This window comes from Thunnus maccoyii, chromosome 16 (genome assembly GCF_910596095.1).
Source record: "Thunnus maccoyii chromosome 16, fThuMac1.1, whole genome shotgun sequence".
NCBI classification, from domain to species: domain Eukaryota; kingdom Metazoa; phylum Chordata; class Actinopteri; order Scombriformes; family Scombridae; genus Thunnus; species Thunnus maccoyii.
In genome coordinates, this window is record NC_056548.1 from 10,592,761 (window position 1) to 10,608,487 (window position 15,727).

General features: G+C 37.1%; 1 protein-coding gene, 1 pseudogene and 4 gene segments (V, D, J or C); 3 read left to right on the plus strand and 3 right to left on the minus strand.

Annotated features, from left to right (window-relative positions):
• Window positions 1–1,022: 1,022 nt before the first annotated feature.
• On the minus strand, window positions 1,023–5,939 carry LOC121881070 (immunoglobulin lambda-like polypeptide 1). Its single transcript, XM_042388718.1, has 4 exons — window positions 5,885–5,939; window positions 3,126–3,252; window positions 2,510–2,625; window positions 1,023–1,592 (listed from the first exon to the last, which is right to left on the minus strand). Exons 1-4 carry the CDS (start codon window positions 5,937–5,939, stop codon window positions 1,273–1,275), a joined length of 618 nt encoding a protein of 205 aa, XP_042244652.1. The 3' UTR covers window positions 1,023–1,272.
• Window positions 5,940–6,589: 650 nt separating this feature from the next.
• LOC121881071 lies at window positions 6,590–8,149 on the minus strand (annotated as a pseudogene).
• Window positions 8,150–8,608: 459 nt separating this feature from the next.
• Window positions 8,609–9,248, plus strand: LOC121881434. The segment is given in 2 exon segments: window positions 8,609–8,694; window positions 8,787–9,248. Coding segments are annotated over 2 exon segments (387 nt in total).
• Window positions 9,249–10,654: 1,406 nt separating this feature from the next.
• Window positions 10,655–11,330, plus strand: LOC121881072. The segment is given in 2 exon segments: window positions 10,655–10,854; window positions 11,020–11,330. Coding segments are annotated over 2 exon segments (456 nt in total).
• Window positions 11,331–12,518: 1,188 nt separating this feature from the next.
• LOC121881073 lies at window positions 12,519–14,751 on the minus strand. The segment is given in 3 exon segments: window positions 12,519–13,088; window positions 13,995–14,110; window positions 14,729–14,751. Coding segments are annotated over 3 exon segments (459 nt in total).
• On the plus strand, window positions 14,666–15,404 carry LOC121881433. The segment is given in 2 exon segments: window positions 14,666–14,801; window positions 14,894–15,404. Coding segments are annotated over 2 exon segments (387 nt in total).
• The last annotated feature ends 323 nt before the right edge of the window (window positions 15,405–15,727 follow it).

Here is a 15,727-nt window from a genome sequence, read left to right on the forward strand (position 1 = left end):
TGAAACAAACTGAAAGACATTTTCCAACCGGCAGTTTTTAAGTTAAATCTTCATCATTATTTCACATCATTTCAAGAACAGAGTTGTTGTAAGAATATATCCTCTGACAGCAACAAAATTCAACAATATTTCCACCAATAGTTTCACATTCAGCAGCAAAAAACAATCTACTGTAACAGTTTCATCTAAAAAAGTTTTTGATTCAGAAATGATAAATATGTTATACTTCATATTTCATATTATATTGTTACACATAGTATAAAATAATGTACAGAAACCTGACTTGATGTTGAAGTGAAGCATGTTGGAAAGATGAGGTATAATACTGGCATGAATATTCATTTCTCATGAATAATATATCACAAAATACACACAAAGATAGTGATTTACTATAATAATCAGTTTTATTTTATTGGTTACATGTTTGAATGATTAAAAAATGGTTATATTGAAACATAATGGCAATGCATCAGAATATGAGTAAGATTAGTGAGAGAAAACTGAATACACATCAAGATAGAGTCATGATTTTGCACAAATAGTTGAACAGAGTAGATCTGTAGCCTCATCAATATCTCTGAACTACAACACACCTACTGGAGAAGAAAGAGGGAGGAATACATCTTCACTCAGCTACATGGATTCAGTTCTTTTCTTGTATTTTTTGTAATAGAGAAACATCTATCGACACCAAATCATGTTGGGTTTTTTTCACATTTACTCTCATCAGAAGAGCTCTGACAAATGTTGCCTGATCACATATTTCAGTCATGATTTTTTCAATACTGAAAATCTAATTCCAAAATATATTTTCCAAATTTTTAAATCATGATATAAATTTGTATTTTAAAAAAAACATTATTGATACTACATTATTCTACTTCCATTACCAGTTAAAATGTTGTTAATTAATTTTTTCACTTAAGTCCGAAGCTTTTCAATTTCCACAGAGAGGAGAATCAGTTAAAGTTGTAAAACCTTTTCATTTCTTACCACTCTTCATAAGATAAAAGAACAAAATATTTATAATGTTTTCTTTCATCAGTGCAAGCTTTATTAGCAAAAACATCAATCATCAACAGGACAGTTATTAAGCACACTCACATCTAGCTGCTGAGCTACACACATTACTCTCTAAGTTGTTGTTGTTCTCTGTCACACAAAGCTTCAGTTTACTCTACAGACATTAAAACTCATATTGATCAGATGAGCAGGTGTGTTCCTCCTGCTCCCCCCAGACACAGCTCCTGTCCTGGGCTTCAGCCAGCCCCTCTAGCCCTTACACTGGCTCCTGTGGAGGGACTGGGTCTGGCTGTGGTCCTGATGGAGGACCTTGCAGGAGTACAGCTCTCCTTCCATCCAGCGCTCCTGGCTCAGGCTCAGGATGCTGCTGCTGCTGTAGCGTCCGCTCTTCTCCTCCTCTGAGCTGCTCAGGACCCCCTCTGTCACCTCTCTACCGTCCACCTCCCAGCTCACCACGGCTCCCTGAGGAGAGTAGCCGGTCAGCAGGCAGGCCAGCGTGGCCGAGCCCCCAGAGAGCTGCTGAGAGGAGGGGGGAAGCAGAGAGACTGAGGGCCTGACCGTGGGGCCAGCTGGAGGGGAGAGCAGAGACACACAAGGAGCAGATTAACTTCTACTGTAGGACAGACAGCTGAGTTATGATACATGACAGAGGTTAACAATGCTGTGGATTAACTGTGTGTGTGACACTGTGATCAGACAGAGGAGAGGCAGTGAGAAATGGGAGGAAATGAGGGTTTTGTTAATAAAGCTAAATGGTGTTTGTACTTGTAATTCTGACATTTAAAGCAATGAATCTATTGTAGCAAATCATCATAAATCACTAAGAATCAGAAAATAGACAACATGAGGCAGGTGTAAATGTAACAATTTTTTAAAATGAATGAACGATAAATGAAATCTTCATATCTGCTTTATAATGTTTAATGATTTTATTGATGAGTTTATATAAAAGTTAAGAGGTGAAACACTAATGTGTGATTACAGTTAAAGACTTTGTCATCTGTCTGTTTCACTTCCTTTTCTCAACATCAAACTAACCAACTGTGAACACAAACTACAGCAAAACTGGATCTAAATATAAACTCATTTATTTGTTTTACAGAAACCAACATCATATTTTAAATCTAAAAATTGTTTGAATGTTAAAAAATAATGAATGAAGTTAAATTTATTGTTTGGTTGTTAAAATGTTAATCAGAGAAATTTTACAACGACATTTTGTGAAACAAACAATTGACTAAAAGTAAAATATATGAAAATTAGATTTTTTTGTTTTGCAAATATGTCATCATAACACCATCTACAATAATAAACAATTAATAATATCTGCACAAAGTTTTCTCCAAACTTCAGCTGAGCTTAATGCAAAGTGAAAAATATCCATAATATATAAATTACCCCAAATAAATACTAATTTTATCACATTCTGGTGCAAAACTCGATATAATATCTTATGTTGTAGAAATGAGAAATCTCTGGTACTTACAGTTAATGATGAGTTTGGTTCCTCCACCAAAAGTGTACCACAGTGATACAAACTCATTAAGTGGCCGTACAAAAACCTCCTGCACTGCGAACAAGCATCTATCCACTGAAAAGTCACTTTATTTTCTGCTAAAACTGGATAATTAACATTTTATCAAATGTATAAAATGTTTTCATTGATTTGGTTTTAAATTTCCTCATGAATCAAAATATTTTACATCATTTTTTGGAAATTTTGTACAAGTGACAACAAAACAGGTTGATTTGCCCTGTAACAAAATCAGATTGTAAACATGTTACATTTTTGAGACAATGTTAAATAAACACAACATTTCTAAATAATAATATAATAATAATATAATATAATATAATATAATATAATATAATATAATATAATAATATAATAATAATATAATTAATCATAAATTACAGAATGAGTATAGAGTGTATTTGTGAAACCTTGTATGTAAAACAAATTAAATAAATAGATACCAACCACTCCCATTGAAACAAATGTTGTAAATCCTCAAATTTGTTTCCAAAAGAAGTTATTTTATTCCATTAAGATCATAGATGGTGTAAATCCAAACAGTATTTCTCCTGATTTTGTGTCCCACGTTGCCTTCAGTCTGTTGAGAGCAGAGAAATCATTTCCATAGAGAGGAGGCTTTGCATCGTCAGCTGATCCTCCAGTGAACTGAGAAGGTTTATAGTCCTGTGAGTTCAACACTGCAGGACTCAGATCTGTCAGTCAACACAGCAGAAAGCACAACCACCATGACTCTCATCACCATCCTCATCTGGACGCTGGCCTGCTGCTGTTTTACAGGTTCATTCACTCAGCAACATTTCAAACATGATGTGTTTCCTTTTCTGTCATTAATTTCTGCTGATAAATGAAAGATTTGTTTCTGTCTGCAGGATGCAGCGGTCGGGTGACTGTGACTCAACCTCCAGTAGTGACATTTACTCCAGGATCCACTGTCACTCTGACCTGTAAAATTAATCAGCCTGTTTACATCTGTGGTGGTATTGATTTATGTTTATTCTGGTATCAACAAAAATCTGGACAAAGTCCAAAGCTCCTAATAAACCATGTGAGCAGGCGTCATTCAGGAACACCAGCTCGGTTTAGTGGCAGTGGAAGCAGCTCTGACTTTTCTTTGACCATCAGCGGAGTTCAGGCAGAAGATGCAGCAGTTTATTACTGTATGAGTGTCCATAGTGGGCCGGTGTTCACACAGTGATTTGTAGTCGTACAAAAACCTCCCTCAGTCAGACTGCAGAGACACTGAGCTGTTACAGCAGGAACCGACTGCAGCTGCTGAAGAGGAAGAGACTCTGACACAGACCACTGAACACAGAGCTGACAGTAACCTCACCAAGCACAAACTGTACCAATCACAAACAACATGTACACGTGGATATATTGGCATATTTTATATTTTTAAATATCTTCCTTTTATTCCATGTCAAAAAGTGTGAAACTGACATTGAAACTAACCATCATGATGTTCATTTTCCACATACAGTGATATCAGAAGTTGTGAAAAAAATAAAACGGAACATTTTCCACAATCTAGAAACTTAGACACACATAAACATGTTGTTTGTCACTTAAAAACATTATTCACTGGACATTCTCAGATATTTGCTGATTCATTTTCTTGCTGACTGATACAAACTCTCATATACACTAGAACACTGGGCTCCCAGTATGCAGGCTTACTGGTGGTCCCTACAGTCTCTAAAAGTAGAATGGGAGGCAGAGCCTTCAGCTATCAGGCTCCTCTTCTATGGAACCATCTACCGGATTCAGTCCGGGGTGCAGACACCCTCTCTATGTTTAAGAGTAGGCTTAAAACTTTCCTTTTTGATAAAGCTTATAGTTAGGGCCGACCAGGCTCGCCTTGGATCAGCCCTTAGTTATGCTGCTATAGGCCTAGACTGCTGGGGGACTTCCCATGATGCACTGAGCTCCTCTCTCCTCCTCTCCATCTGTATGGAGTTTTTTGTGCTTTCTCATCTCACAGGAAAAGCTGAGTCCCGGGCCGAACCTTCGCGGTCCTTTACAGTCCTGATGGCATCCTTCCCTGGCTGTTGCTGCTCGTGCTTGTTGTTGTTGTTGTTGTGATTTTTTTTCTTCTGTCCCCCCTCCCCCTTTCCCTCTCTCTTTCTCTCTCTCAACCCAACCGGTCAAAGCAGATGGCCGCCCACCAAGAGCCGGGGTCTGCTTGAGGTTTCTACCCGTTAAAGGGGAGTTTTTCCTTACCGCTGTCGCCAAGTGCTTGCTCATGGGGGAATTGTTGGGTCTCTGTATATTAAAGAGTACGGTCTTGACCTGCTCTATGTGAAAAGTGCCTTGAGATGACTTCTGTTGTGATATGGCGCTATATAAATAAAAATTGAATTGAATAAATTGAATTGAATATCTGTCAGTTAAAGACAAAGCAAGAGCCAGTAGCCAGTTAGCTTAGCTTAGCATAACAGCTGGAAACAGAGGGAAACAGCTAGCCTGGCTCTGTCTGAAGGCAACAAAATCTGCCCACCAGTACCTCTAAAGCTCATTAATTAACATGTTATATGTTGCCTGTTTAATCCCCCAAAAAACAAATTGAAAAAACAAGACAAGTTGTTGTTTAACAGGGGTTTATGTGATGTTGCCAGACAACCAGCAGAAACTTTGGCTTTTGTTAATATTAAACAAGCCAGATATTAATTAGTGAGCTTTAGAGGTTTTATAGGCAGATTTTGTTACCAACAGACAAGCTAGCTGTTTCTCCCTATTTACATTTGTAATGCTAAGCTAACCAGGAGCCATAGCTCCATATTTATGTACAAATAAAAAAGTGGTGTCGATCTTCTCATCTACCTCTCGGCAAGAAATCAAATAACTGTATTTCCCAAGATGTCAAACTATTCCTTTGGGATTTTTTCTGTAAACATCAATCAACAACATGTTGTTTACTCACATCTTGTCGCACAGGATGTAGTCCAACATTTTCTAATAATGTTCTTCTCTTATCTCATTAAACTTTTGCTTAAATGTCTTTTCTATTTTTCTCTTCTATTATAATATAAATTCGAGTTCCAAGGGATGGTAAAATTCTTACTCGAGATTCATATTTAATTCTCTCATTTCAGAGTCTTCTGCCAACAATTTTCTGACTCAGACTGACAAATCCAAGTCTGTTAGTCTTGGAGGGACGGTGACCATCAGCGCTGCAGGGAGTTCAAACATTGGTGGTGATCTCAGTTGGTACCTTCAGAAACCTGGACAAGCTACCAAACTTCTTATATACAGAGCATCAACTCTAAACTCAGGAACTCCATCTCGATTCAGTGGCAGTAAATCTGGTTCTCGCTACACTCTGACCATCAGTGGTGTTCAGGCTGTAGATGTTGGAGATTACTACTGTTTTGGTGACCATGGTGGTGGAGTGTTAACACAGTGATTTAGAGCCGTACAAAAACCTCCTTCAGTTTGACTGAAGTGAAAACGGCCTGCTGCAGCTGCAGAGGGTTGATGACGAGACTGTGATGAGGATAACTGGTCGAGTGTACACAACACTGTGACTTTGACACACAAGAGTCATCAAGCAGAACCACAATGAACCCAAATTAGACTGAAACAAACTGAAAGACCCTCTTACATTTACAGTTAAAACTTCAGTTCTTGTCAGTTTATTCAATATCTTGATGAGTAAGCTGGAAACATTTAGCTCTTGTTAGAGTATAGCCACCAATAGAAACAAATATTTGACAGATTTTCCACTAATGCAGAACAAAATAATACAACTACAGCCCAAAAGGAAATAAAGCTTTCCAATTTATTATTCCACATTTTAAAATTCCAAATGATTTCATACTCAAAATTAATGTCACTAGTTAATAAAAAAGCAACCATCTCTTGTACTATTAGATATACAGTATTATAACATCAGGAATGATGATATTTGGATGATCAAGAAGCTATTTTTCATAACGAATTGATTTTAAAAGAAATACAAACACACTGACTTATTATAATCAACAGTTTTATTGAATAATGGTTCAATGTTCATTCCACATTTTGAATGTATGAATAATTTCTCTTGGAGTAAAACTCAGAATATCAAGTTTCATTTGAAAAGTAATGAACATAAAGCAGAATATAAGGAAGATCAGTATTAGAAAGCAACATGCACATTAAAACACTGAGTAGAGAGATGTGAAACTTGCAGAAACAGCTGAACAGAGAAGATCTGTAGCTTCATCAAGATCTCTAGCAAAGAAAAAGAAGCATCATTTCCAGACAGGAAGTGTTGCTGAAGCTCTACTCTGAGCAGCGGTCAGGGTCCAGGGTTTGAGTGACAGGGGTCTGTCCACTCAGACTGGCCTCACAGCTCACTGAGCCCACCTTCCTCCACTGGTCTGCAGAGAGGCTCAGGGTGCTGCTCCGGCTGTAGTGGCCGTCCCTCCCCAGGACCTCCGCGCCGTGTGACACCCCTGAGGAGCTGCTGCTGCCCCCCACCTTCCAGTCCAGCCTCCAGGCTGAGGGGAAGCCCCCGCTGGACAGACACACCAGTGTGGCACTGCCCTGCTGCAGCTGCTCTCTGGAGGGGGGGGAGGACGGTCAGGGTGGGCCGCACCACACCCACTGGAGGAGAGAGAGGGGGAGGAGAGGGGGGAGAAAAGACAAAGACGGAAAACTTTAGAGCTTGTGCTGCTGTTGCACTCATACACTAAGAATCAGACCATCAGACACATGAGTTCAATGCAGTGAAAAAGGTTCATTGATAATAATTATTGATGACATCTTCATATCTGTTTCATAATGTGAGACAGTGAATAATTCATTTTCTTGTGTTTAAACTGACAGAAGTGAAACACTCATGTGAATACAGTTAAAACTTTGTCATCTGTCTCTTTCACTTCCTTTTCACTACTAATGTGAAATAAATGAACCGTGAACACAAAGCTGAGCTGCATTAACTGATAAAATCATATTAGCGGTAAACAACAATAGATTTTAAAAACAGTTTGGATGATCAAAATAAGTAAATTTAAAAAAAAAAAAAAAAAAAACTACTGATGTTTCGTAGATAAATCTTTGCTTTTTTCCCCCCAAATATTGTTGTCAAACATTTGAATGCAGATAATATTTAAAAGTTAAATAAAAGTTAAAAGTCATCGTAAAAATAGTATATTAGAAAATGTATTTTTATCTTTTTTTTATCCAAAAATGTATTATCTTAAATACTGAATGAATTTTGATCTCTGCAAAGTTTCTTCTCAGATTGTGAGATCAGCCTTGTTTGATTAATAACAAAAAACAGGAAATCATGCAAACACTGAACTTAATCACAGTGTCATGAAATATTTGATAAATGGTATAAATTCTATATATTGTGAAAAGTAATAAATTTCTGGTACTTACAGTCAACGATGAGTTTGGTTCCTCCACCAAAAGTCAACCACAGTGATACAAACTCATTAAGTGGCCGTACAAAAACCTCCTGCACTGTGAACAAGCATCTATCCACTGAAAAGTCACTTTATTTTCTGCTAAAACTGGATAATTAACATTTTATCAAATGTATAAAAGGTTTTCATTGATTTGGTTTTAAATTTCCTCATGAATCAAAATATTTTACATCATTTTTATGAAATTTTGTACAAGTGACAACAAAACAGGTTGATTTGCCCTGTAACAAATTCAGATTGTAAACATGTTACATATTTGAGACAATGTTAAATAAACACAACATTTCTAAATAATCATAAATATAATTAATCATAAATTACAGAATGAGTATATAGTGTATTTGTGAAACCTTGTTTGTAAAACAAATTAAATAAGTAGATACCAACCACTCCCATTGAAACAAATGTTGTAAATCCTCAAATTTATTTCCAAAAGAAGTTATTTTATTCCATTAAGATCATAGATGGTGTAAATCCAAACAGTATTTCTCCTGATTTTGTGTCCCATGTTGCCTTCAGTCTGTTGAGAGCAGAGAAATCATTTCCATAGAGAGGAGGCTTTGCATCGTCAGCTGATCCTCCAGTGAACTGAGAGGGTTTATAGTCCTGTGAGTTCAACACTGCAGGACTCAGATCTGTCAATCAACACAGCAGAAAGCACAACCACCATGACTCTCATCACCATCCTCATCTGGACGCTGGCCTGCTGCTGTTTTACAGGTTCATTCACTCAGCAACATTTCAAACATGATGTGTTTCCTTTTCTGTCATTAATTTCTGCTGATAAATGAAAGATTTGTTTCTTTCTGCAGGATGCAGCGGTCAGGTGACTGTGACTCAACCTCCAGTAGTGACATTTACTCCAGGATCCACTGTCACTCTGACCTGTAAAACCAGCCAGGCTGTTTATAGATATACTGATGGAGATGATGCTATGTTCTGGTATCAACAGAAATCTGGACAGACTCCAAAACTCCTAATAAGATATGCAAGCAAACGTTATTCAGGAACACCAGCTCGGTTTAGTGGCAGTGGAAGCAGCTCTGACTTTTCTTTGACCATCAGTGGAGTTCAGACTGAAGATGCAGCAGTTTACTACTGTAAGAGTAGACACGATATAAGCAGTGCTCGGGTGTTCACACAGTGATTTGTAGTCGTACAAAAACCTCCCTCAGTCAGACTGCAGAGACACTGAGCTGTTACAGCAGGAACCGACTGCAGCTGCTGAAGAGGAAGAGACTCTGACACAGACCACTGAACACAGAGCTGACAGTAACCTCACCATGCACAAACTGTACCAATCACAAACAACATGTACACATGAATATATTGGCATGTTTTATATTTTTAAATATCTTCCTTTTATTCCATGTCAAAAAGTGTGAAACTGACATTGAAACTAACCATCATGATGTTCATTTTCCACATACAGTGATATCAGAAGTTGTGAAAAAAAAAAAAAAACGGAACATTTTCCACAATCTAGAAACTTAGACACACATCAACATGTTGTTTGTCACTTGAAAACATTATTCACTGGACATTCTCAGATATTTGCTGATTCACTGTCTTGTTGACTGATACAAACTCTCATTTCTGTCAGTTAAAGACAAAGCAAGAGCCAGTAGCCAGTTAGCTTAGCTTAGCATAACAACTGGAAACAGAGGGAAACAGCTAGCCTGGCTCTGTCTGAAGGCAACAAAATCTGCCCACCAGTACCTCTAAAGCTCATTAATTAACATGTCATATGTTGCCTGTTTAATCCCCCAAAAAACAAATTGAAAAAACAAGACAAGTTGTGGTTTAACAGGGTTTATGTGATGTTGCCAGACAACCAGCAGAAACTTTGGCTTTTGTTAACAACAAGCCAGATATTAATTAGTGAGCTTTAGAGGTTTTATAGGCAGATTTTGTTACCTACAGACAAACTGGCTGTTTCTCCCTATTTACATTTGTAATGCTAAGCTAACCAGGAGCCATAGCTCCATATTTATGTACAAATAAAAAAGTGGTATCGATCTTCTCATCTACCTCTCGGCAAGAAATCAAATAACTGTATTTCCCAAGATGTCAAACTATTCCTTTGGGATTTTTTCCGTAAACATCAATCAACAACATGTTGTTTACTCACATCTTGTCTCACAGGATGTAGTCCAACATTTTCTAATAATGTTCTTCTCTTATCTCATTGAAACTCATCCTCCTATTAACAGGGTTGTTAAAACATTATTTATGCTAACAGTATCATTTTATTAACACAAACAGCAGCCCAAACAGGACATTTAGTGGCTGTCTAAGATCCTGCACACCAAACAATCAACTTCAACTTATTACTCAACTTTTCAGATAAATCAAATACCAAATATACAATATAACATACTTTAATTAGAGTAGACACCTGTTAAGAGTGAAGGGAAAGAGTTGGTCACCTAAAACGCTGAGCAGGCCCTAAAGTGAGATAAAATGGGTTTAAATTCCTGCCTTTGTGCTAACAACAATAATAATAAAAACGTTTGTGGGAAAACTGAGTTACTGAGTTAAGTGTTCATCCAATCTGCCAGCAGGTGGCGCCATACAACCTAAACAACATAATAAAGACGATAAAGTCAATGTTTTCTGGATGAACTTTGAATTAGAATGATCCTCTGTAGAGGTTGATCTCTCACTCCTCCTCACCTCTGCTCTTTCTGTTTCACAACAACAGGTGTGTGTTTGCCTTCTTAAATGTATTTTGCATGACTTTCATGCATCACTGCTCCTCAGAGTTTAAGTTCTTGTGTCACAGAGAGTCTGAACTGTTTTCATGCACTCACACTGAAAACTGCATCAGGATGATGTCGCCAATAACTCTGCTGGTCATGTTGGGTTTTCTGAGTCAGGGTGAGAGATTCTGAAAATGTTTGGTGCAAATCCAGTCTGTGTTCTCCCTTTTACTTTTGCTTAAATGTCTTTTCTATTTTTCTCTCCGATCACAACCTGAACTGCTTCTCCATTGGCTATTGGCTATAATATTTACTCTTTAAGATTTTTTATTTCTCATTTCAGAGTCTTCTGCCAGCAAATTTCTGACTCAGACTGACAAATTCAAGTCTGTTAGTCTTGGAGGGACGGTGACCATCAGCGCCACAGGGAGTTCAGATATTGGTGCTGATCTCAGTTGGTACCTTCAGAAACCTGGACAAGCTACCAAACTTCTAATATACGATGAATCAACTCTAAAATCAGGAACTCCATCTCGATTCAGTGGCAGTACTTCTGGTTCTGGCTACACTCTGACCATCAGTGGTGTTCAGGCTGAAGATGTTGGAGATTACTACTGTCTGAGTTTACATACTGATTTAACGTTCACACAGTGATTTAGAGTCGTACAAAAACCTCCTTCAGTTTGACTGAAGTGAAAATGGCCTGCTGCAGCTGCAGAGGGTTGATGAAGAGACTGTGATGAGGATAACTGGTGGAGTGAACACAACACTGTGACTCTGACACACAAGAGTCATCAAGCAGAACCACAATGAACCCAAATAAGACTGAAACAAACTGAAAGACATTTTCCAACATGCAGTTTTTAAGTTAAATCTTCATCATTATTTCACATCATTTCAAGAACAGAGTTGTTGTAAGAATATATCCTCTGACAGCAACAAAATTCAACAATATTTCCACCAATAGTTTTACATTCAGCAGCAAAAAACAATCTACTGTAACAGTTTCATCTAAAAAAGTTTTTGATTCAGAAATGATAAATATGTTATACTTTATATTTCATATCATATTGTTACACATACTATAAAATAATGAATAGAAACCTGACTTGATGTTGAAGTGAAGCATGTTGGAAAGATGAGGTATAATACTGGCATGAATATGCATTTCTCATGAATAATATATCACAAAATACACACAAAGATAGTGATTTACTATAATAATCAGTTTTATTTTATTGGTTACATGTTTGAATGATTAAAAAATGGTTATATTGAAACATAATGGCAATGCATCAGAATATGAGTAAGATTAATGATAGAAAACTGACTACACATCAAGATAGTCATGATTTTGCACAAATAGTTGAACAGAGTAGATCTGTAGCCTCATCAATATCTCTGAACTACAACACACCTACTGGAGAAGAAAGAGGGAGGAATACATCTTCACTCAGCTACATGGATTCAATTCTTTTCTTGTATTTTTTGTAATAGAGAAACATCTATCGACACCAAATCATGTTTTTTTTTTCACATTTACTCTCAGTAGAAGAGCTCTGACAAATGTTGCCTGATCACATATTTCAGTCATGATTTTTTCAACACTGAAAATCTAATTCCAAAATATATTTTCCAAGTTTTTTAATCATGATATAAATTTGTATTTAAAAAAAACCCATTATTGTTACTACATTATTCTACTTCCATTATCAGTTAAAATGTTAATTAATTTTGTTACTTAAGTCCGAAACTTTTCAATTTCCACAGAGAGGAGAATCAGTTAAAGTTGTAAAACCTTTTCATTTCTTATCACTCTTCATAAGATAAAAGAACAAAATATTTATAATGTTTTCTTTCATCAGTGCAAGCTTTATTAGCAAAAACATCAATCATCAACAGGACAGTTATTAAGCACACTCACATCTAGCTGCTGAGCTACACACATTACTCTCTAAGTTGTTGTTGTTCTTTGTCACACAAAGCTTCAGTTTACTCTACAGACATTAAAACTCATATTGATCAGATGAGCAGGTGTGTTCCTCCTGCTCCCCCCAGACACAGCTCCTGTCCTGGGCTTCAGCCAGCCCCTCTAGCCCTTACACTGGCTCCTGTGGAGGGACTTGGTCTGGCTGTGGTCATGATGGAGGACTTTGCAGGAGTACAGCTCTCCTTCCATCCAGCGCTCCTGGCTCAGGCTCAGGATGCTGCTGCTGCTGTAGCGTCCGCTCTTCTCCTCCTCTGAGCTGCTCAGGACCCCCTCTGTCACCTCTCTACCGTCCACCTCCCAGCTCACCACGGCTCCCTGAGGAGAGTAGCCGGTCAGCAGGCAGGCCAGCGTGGCCGTGCCCCCAGAGAGCTGCTGAGAGGAGGGGGGAAGCAGAGAGACTGAGGGCCTGACCGTGGGGCCAGCTGGAGGGGAGAGCAGAGACACACAAGGAGCAGATTAACTTCTACTGTAGGACAGACAGCTGAGTTATGATACATGACAGAGGTTAACAATGCTGTGGATTAACTGTGTGTGTGACACTGTGATCAGACAGAGGAGAGGCAGTGAGAAATGGGAAGAAATGAGGGTTTTGTTAAAAAAGCTAAATGGTGTTTGTACTTTTGACATTTAAAGCAATGAATCTATTGTGGCAAATCATCATAAATCACTGAATTAGAAAATATACAACATGAGGCAGGTGTAAATGTAACGATTTTTTAAAATGAATGAACGATAAATGAAATCTTCATATCTGCTTTATAATGTTTAATGATTTTCTTGATGAGTTTATATAAAAGTTAAGAGGTGAAACACTAATGTGTGATTACAGTTAAAGACTTTGTCATCTGTCTGTTTCACTTCCTTTTCTCAACATCAAACTAACCAACTGTGAACACAAACTACAGCAAAACTGGATCTAAATATAAACTCATTTATTTGTTTTACAGAAACCAACATCATATTTTAAATCTAAAAATTGTTTGAATGTTAAAAAATAATGAATGAAGTTAAATTTATTGTTTGGTTGTTCAAATGTTTGTCAGAGAAATTTTACAACGACATTTTGTGAAGCAAACAATTGATTAAAAATAAAATATATGAGAATTTTTTTTTTTTTTGCAAATATGTCATCATAACACCATCTACAATAATAAACAATTAATAATATCTGCACAAAGTTTTCTCCAAACTTCAGCTGAGCTTAATGCAAAGTGAAAAATACCCATAATATATAAATTACCCAAAATAAATACTAGTTTTATCACGTTCTGGTGCAAAACTTGATATAATATATTATGTTGTAGAAATGAGAAATCTCTGGTACTTACAGTTAATGATGAGTTTGGTTCCTCCACCAAAAGTGTACCACAGTGATACAAACTCATTAAGTGGCCGTACAAAAACCTCCTGCACTGTGAACAAGCATCTATCCACTGAAAAGTCACTTTATTTTCTGCTAAAACTGGATAATTAACATTTTATCAAATGTATAAAATGTTTTCATTGATTTGGTTTTAAATTTCTTCATGAATCAAAATATTTTATGTCATCTTTATGAAATTTTGTACAAGTGACACAAAACAGGTTGATTTGCCCTGTAACAAATTCAGATTGTAAACATGTTACATATTTGAGACAATGTTAAATAAACAAAACATTTCTAAATAATAATATAATAATAATATAATATAATATAATATAATAATATAATAATAATATAATTAATCATAAATTACAGAATGAGTATATAGTGTATTTGTGAAACCTTGTATGTAAAACAAATTAAATAAATAGATACCAACCACTCCCATTGAAACAAATGTTGTAAATCCTCAAATTTATTTCCAAAAGAAGTTATTTTATTCCATTAAGATCATAGATGGTGTAAATCCAAACAGTATTTCTCCTGATTTTGTGTCCCACGTTGCCTTCAGTCTGTTGAGAGCAGAGAAATCATTTCCATAGAGAGGAGGCTTTGCATCGTCAGCTAATCCTCCAGTGAACTGAGAAGGTTTATAGTCCTGTGAGTTCAACACTGCAGGACTCAGATCTGTCAGTCAACACAGCAGAAAGCACAACCACCATGACTCTCATCACCATCCTCATCTGGACGCTGGCCTGCTGCTGTTTTACAGGTTCATTCACTCAGCAACATTTCAAACATGATGTGTTGCCTTTTCTGTCATTAATTTCTGCTGATAAATGAAAGATTTGTTTCTGTCTGCAGGATGCAGCGGTCAGGTGACTGTGACTCAACCTCCAGTAGTGACATTTACTCCAGGATCCACTGTCACTCTGACCTGTAAAACCAGCCAGGCTGTTTATAGATATAGTGATGGAGATGATGCTATGTACTGGTATCAACAGAAATCTGGACAGACTCCAAAACTGCTAATAAAATTTGCAAGCACACTTGAATCAGGAACACCAGCTCGGTTTAGTGGCAGTGGAAGCAGCTCTGACTTTTCTTTGACCATCAGTGGAGTTCAGGCCGAAGATGCAGCAGTTTACTACTGTCAGAGTTACCACGATATAAACAATGCTGATGTGTTCACACAGTGATTTGTAGTCGTACAAAAACCTCCCTCAGTCAGACTGCAGAGACACTGAGCTGTTACAGCAGGAACCGACTGCAGCTGCTGAAGAGGAAGAGACTCTGACACAGACCACTGAACACAGAGCTGACAGTAACCTCACCAAGCACAAACTGTACCAATCACAAACAACATGTACACATGAATATATTGGCATATTTATATTTTTAAATATCTTCCTTTTATTCCATGTCAAAAAGTGTGAAACTGACATTGAAACTAACCAACATGATGTTCATTTTCCACATACAGTGATATCAGAAGTTGTGGAGAAAAAAACAAAAACTGAACATTTTCCACAATCTAGAAACTTAGACACACATCAACATGTTGTTTGTCACTTGAAAATATTATTCACTGGACATTCTCAGATATTTGCTGATTCACTGTCTTGTTGACTGATACAAACTCTCATATCTGTCAGTTAAAGACAAAGCAAGAGCCAGTAGCCAGTTAGCTTAGCTTAG